Raw genomic sequence first — 5,376 nt, forward strand, 5'->3', positions numbered from 1 at the left:
GGAAGGCTGAGGCAGAAGGATCGCCGGGGCCCAGCAGGTCGAGGCTGCGGTGACCGGGAGTGGCCATTGCACTCCAGTCTGGGCGACGGAGTGAGACTCCAACTCAAAAAAAAAAAGTTTCAGATTTCGGATTTTTTTTTTTTTTGACTTGGGGTCTCACTCTGTCACTCAGGCTGGAATGCAGTGGCACTCTCATGGCCACCCCAGCGTCAACCTGCTGGGCTCCGGCGATCCTTCCACCTCAGCCGTCCAAGTAGCTGGAACTACAGGCGCGTGCTACCACGCCTGGCTGGTTTTTTATTTATTGTAGAGATGAGGTCTCGCCAAGTTGCCCACGCTGGTCTCGAACCCTCAGGTTCAGGCAATCCACACTCCTCGGCCTCCCAAAGTGCTAGGATTACAGGCTGAGCTGCCGAGCCTAGCCTGGATTTTCAGATTAGGGATGCTCAACCTGTACTTTTCAGCTGGAAGTACAGCCTTCCTGGAAAAGCCTTGGGCTTTGTGGGCCTCCTGTGTGGTACGTTGGTAATTAGTATTTTCTCTGGGCAAATGATCTTTTCAATAAGCTTTATATTGATGAAGAACACTTACTTTTTTCTTTTTCAGACTACGTATTCTGCATTTATTCAGCTACTTCCAGTTCTTGTGATTGTGATTATATCTGTCATTACTCAGCTGCTGGCTACCAATCCCCCGTATAGTCTATTCTATAAATCGTAAGTCAGATATTTATAAATCTTTTTCAGTAACAATCTGGAGAGCAAAAGTCTTGAAGATTTGCTGATAAATTACTAACATTTCATTTCACTCTTTGCTGTAGAAAACACTGATTTTATGTTTGAAGGAACAGCTGGGTAGTAATAGTGCAGAGACTCAAAAATACTGACAGGCAGGCTTACATGCGCCTCAGGAAATGGATTGTTTTGTTCTACAGTGACATCATCTGGTCAGCTGCAGAACAGCAATTACTGGTTTTTGAAGCATCAAGAGAATAACGTGAGGTTCAGATTAAATCATTATCACACCATGGTAGAGTTAGAAAGGCCCCTGTTGAGCTTGTGAGAAGATTAGTGACCCCCTGTGGGTCTGGGAGCACAATAACTGGAATTGAGAGATTTTTTTCAATTTAAAAAAGTTCAAGCCGGGGTCGGTGGCTCAGCCTATAATCCCACGCCTTTGGGAGGTTGAGGTGAGTAAATTGCCTGAGCCCGCGAGTTCGAGACCTGCCTGGGCAGCGAGACCTCATCTCTACAATAAATCAAAAAATCAGCTGATCGTGGTAGCGCATGCCTGTAATTCCGGCTACTCTGAAGGCTAAGGCGGAAAGATCTCCAGAGCCCAGCAGGTGAGGCTGCGGTGGCCGGGAGCGGCCACTGCACTCCAGTCTGGGCAACTGAGTGAGACTCCAACTCAAAAAAAAAAAAAAAAAAAGTCAAAAATCAGCCGGGCGTGGTAGCACGCACCTATAATTCTGGCTACTCAGAAGGCTGAGGCGGAAGGATCGCCAGAGCGCCCAGCAGGTCGAGGCTGCGGTGGCTGGGAGTGGCCATTGCACTCCAGTCTGAGCGACGGAGTGAGACTCCAACTCAAAAAAAAAAAAAAAAAAAGTTCAAGCTGGGCTCGGTGGCTCAGCCTGTAATCCCGCGCTTTGGGAGGCTGAGGTGAGTGAATTGCCTGAGCCCGTGGGTTCCAGACCCGCCTGGGCAACTTGGTGAGACCTCATCTCTACAATAAATAAAAAACTAGCCGGGTGATGGCGCACGCCTGTAGCTCCAGCTACTGGGAAGGCTGAGGCGGAAGAATCACCAGAACCCAGCAGGTCAAGGCTGCGGTGGCTGAGAGCATGCCACTGCACTCCAGTCTGGGCGATGGACTGAGACTCCAACTCAAAAAAAAAAAAGTTCAATAAAGGGATGTTTTTTAATGATAAGACTATATAGTCAAACTATATCACATTTCTTTGCTTTTGTTTAAAATATAGAAATTCACTGTAATGCTTGTTACTGCATTCAGATCATATACTTTGACAGGAATTGTTAAATTTCTTCAATGAATTATTTCAGTTATTCAATTCTTAAAAGTCAGTATCCAGACCAGCCATCACCACCATCAACTGCTGGCAACATGTTAGAAATGCAAACTCAGCCGGGTATGGTGGCTCACACCTGTAATCTCAGCACTTTGGGAAACAGAGGCAAGAAGATTGCCTGAGTCCAGGGGTTCAAGACCAGCCTGGGCAACATGCAAGACCTCATCTCTACAATAAATCAAGAAAAATGAGCCAGGTGTGGTGATGCATGCCTGTAGTCCCAGCTACTTGGAAGAATGTGAAAGAAGGATTGATCGCCTGAGCCCAGCAGATGGAGGCTGTGGTGGCCATGAGCCAGCCACTGCACTCAATCCTGGGCAACAGAGTGAGACTCCAACTCAAAAAAAAAAAGAAATGCAAACTCTGGGGCTCCACTCCGAACTTATTCAGTAGAATTAGAAACTCTGGGGTTGGAGACAAGCCATCTGAATTTTAACAATCTCTCCAGGTAATTCTGGTCCACAGTAAAGTCTGAGAATCACTGTTTTTTGCTTTGTTTTGTTTTTTCTATTATTATTTTTATTTGTTTTTTTGAGTTGGAGTCTCACTGTCACCCAGGCTGGAGTGCAGTGGTACATTCACGGCTACCCCAGCGTCGACCTACTGGGCTCCAACGGTCCTTCTGCCCTCAGCCTTCCAAGTAGCCAGAACTATAGGTGCGCGCTCCCACACCCGGCTAATTTATGACAAGGTCTCACCAAGTTGCCCGAGCTGGTCTTGAACCCAGCAATCCACTTGCCTTGGCTTCCCAAGTGCTGGGATTACAGACTGAGCCACCGACCCCGACGTAATTTTATTGTAGAGATGAGGTCTCACCAAGCTGATCAGACTGGTCTCAAACCTGTGGGCTCAGGCAATCCTATCACCTCAGCCTCCCAAAGTGCTGGGATTACAGGCATGAGCCACTACATCCTGCTAGTCATTATTAATAATAATATGGCCGGACACAGTGGCTCACACCTATAATCCCAGCACTTTGGGAGGTGGAAGCAAGAGAATTGCCTGAGTCCAGAGGTTCAAGACCAGCCTGGGCAACTTGGTGAGACCTCGTCTCTACAGTAAATTAAAAAAACAATTAGCCAGGCATGGTGGCTCACTTCTGTGGTTCCAACTACTTGGAAGGCTAAGGTGGAAGAATCACCTGAGCCCAGCAAATTGAGGCTGCAGTAAGGATCATGCAGTCCTCTCACTTCAGTCTCCCAAAGTGCTGGGATTATAGGTGTGAGCCACCGTGCCTGGCTGGACAAAAACTTATTTATTTATTTTTTGAATTGGAGCCTTACTCCGTCACCTAGGCTGGAGTGCAGTAGCACACTCACAGCCACTTGACCTCCTGGGCTCCGGCGATCCTTCCGCCTCAGCCTCCCAAGTAGCCAGAATTACAGGTGTGTGCTACCACTCCCAGCTAATTTTTAGATTTTTATTGTAGAGATGAGGTCTCACCAAATTGCCCAGGCCGTTCTCGAACCCTTGGGCTCAGGCAGTCCCCTACCTCAGCCTCCCAAAGTGCTGGGATTAAAGGCTTAAGCCACTGCTTCTAGCCCAAAAACTTTTTTTTTTTTTGAGTTGGAGTCTCACTCCATCACCCAGACTGGAGTGCAGTAGCCGCTCCCGGCCACCGCAGCCTCGACCCACTGGGCTCCGGCGATCCTTCCTCCTCAGCCTTCCAAGTAGCTGGAAATACAGGCGTGTGCCACTACACCCAGCTAATTTTTTGATTTATTGTAGAGATGAGGTCTCGCCAATTTGCCCAGGCGGATCTGGAACCCACGGGCTCAGGCAATTCACTCACCTCGGCCTCCCAAGGTGCTGGATTACAGGCTGAGCCACCAAGCCCGGCCTCCAAAATCTTTTAAGAAGTGGACTCTTTGGGGAAATACATGGCAGGCAGTCTTTATTGGTGATCACTGTCGACTAAAGTCTATTATTCTAGGTCAGTGTCTTCCTCTTACAGAGAGCAAAGCTGAGACTCAGAGAAGTTATTGCCATCGGTCACATGGCCTGTTTTCTTCCTTTTCCCAACTGCCCATGGTTTTCCATATGGTACTTCAACCTTCTTTCTTGTCAGGCCAGTGGAATAAGCAGGGACCTGCTCTGCTTACTTACTCTTTTGCAGAGTAAGCTGGAAGCAGTCATGGCCTTAGCTCTAGATATTTTGCAGGATCCCTAACCAGACAGCTCATGGGAGAGGACTGGGGAGAGGCTAAATATAGTTCCTTTAAGGTGGAATGTGTCCAGTTTGAAGAAAATCAGCTTGAATTTTGCACATTGCTGTCACCTTGTCTTAACTTGAATTTGAGCTCCCTTCTATACTTCCTCATGGTTAGAATTTAGCTAACTAGCCGGGCTCGGTGGCTCAGCCTGTAATCCCGCGCCTTTGGAAGGCTGAGGTGAGTGGATTGCCTGAGTCTGCGGGTTCGAGACCCGCCTGGGCAGCGAGACTCATCTCTACAATAAATCAAAAAATCAGCCGGGTGTGGTAGCGCATGTCTGTAATTCTGGCTACTCGGAAGGCTGCGGAAGGATCGCTGGAGCCCCGCAGGTTGAGGCTGCGGTAGCTGGGAGTGGCCACTGCACTCCAGTCTGGGCAACCGAGTGAGACTCCAACTCAAAAAAAAAAAAAAAAAAAAGAATTTAGCCAGCTCAGACATCATAATGTTTCTGAGCACCAGATATGAATGGATGTCTTGGACCCACAGAGATTTAGTTCTGAAGCACTGTTGAAATCTTTTGTCTGAGTTTTTGGCAGTCTCACTTAACAGCTATGAGTGAACTACTTTTTTACCATATCCTAAAAATTCAGTTAATATGAATATCTTTTTTTTGTAAGTAATTTGCTGTAACATTAATCAGTTTATTCAACTAGCATTTATAATAGCCTAGTCTGCCAGGTACCATGCTAGATCCTACATATTGTTTTCCTAAGCATTCAGCATATTACTTTTAGCAAAGAAAGCAGTATAAGAGAGGTGAATTCTTAAAGAAAATAGATCATGCTGACGCTAAATGCACAGTATGATCATGCTCATGTAATTCTGATTATGACAGGTCAGAAGCGCCTGTAAACCTAGGACTTTTAGCCGGGCTCGGTGGCTCAGCCTGTAATCCCAGTGCTTTGGGAGGCTGAGATGAGTGGATTGCCTGAGCCCACGGGTTTGAGACCCGCCTGGGCAACTTGGCAAGACCTCATCTCTACAATAAATCAAAAATTAGCCGGGTGTGGTAGCATACGCCTGTAGTTCCAGCTACTTGGAAGGCTGAGGCAGAAGGATCGCTGGAGCCCAGCA

General features: G+C 47.4%; 1 protein-coding gene across 2 annotated transcripts in view; it reads left to right on the forward strand.

The window, feature by feature from the left end:
* The window catches only part of DNAJC18 (DnaJ heat shock protein family (Hsp40) member C18), a 29,200-nt gene that overhangs the window by 15,621 nt on the left and 8,203 nt on the right, over positions 1–5,376 (forward strand). For both annotated transcript variants that reach the window (XM_008054642.1, XM_021710692.1), the window contains one exon: positions 607–716. In XM_008054642.1, coding sequence (XP_008052833.1) covers positions 607–716 — 110 coding nt within the window. The remainder of the gene's footprint in view (positions 1–606; positions 717–5,376) is intronic.

Source organism: Carlito syrichta, unplaced genomic scaffold (genome assembly GCF_000164805.1).
Source record: "Carlito syrichta isolate Samal-C Ts95f unplaced genomic scaffold, Tarsius_syrichta-2.0.1 Scaffold297319, whole genome shotgun sequence".
Classification (NCBI taxonomy): Eukaryota; Metazoa; Chordata; class Mammalia; order Primates; family Tarsiidae; genus Carlito; species Carlito syrichta.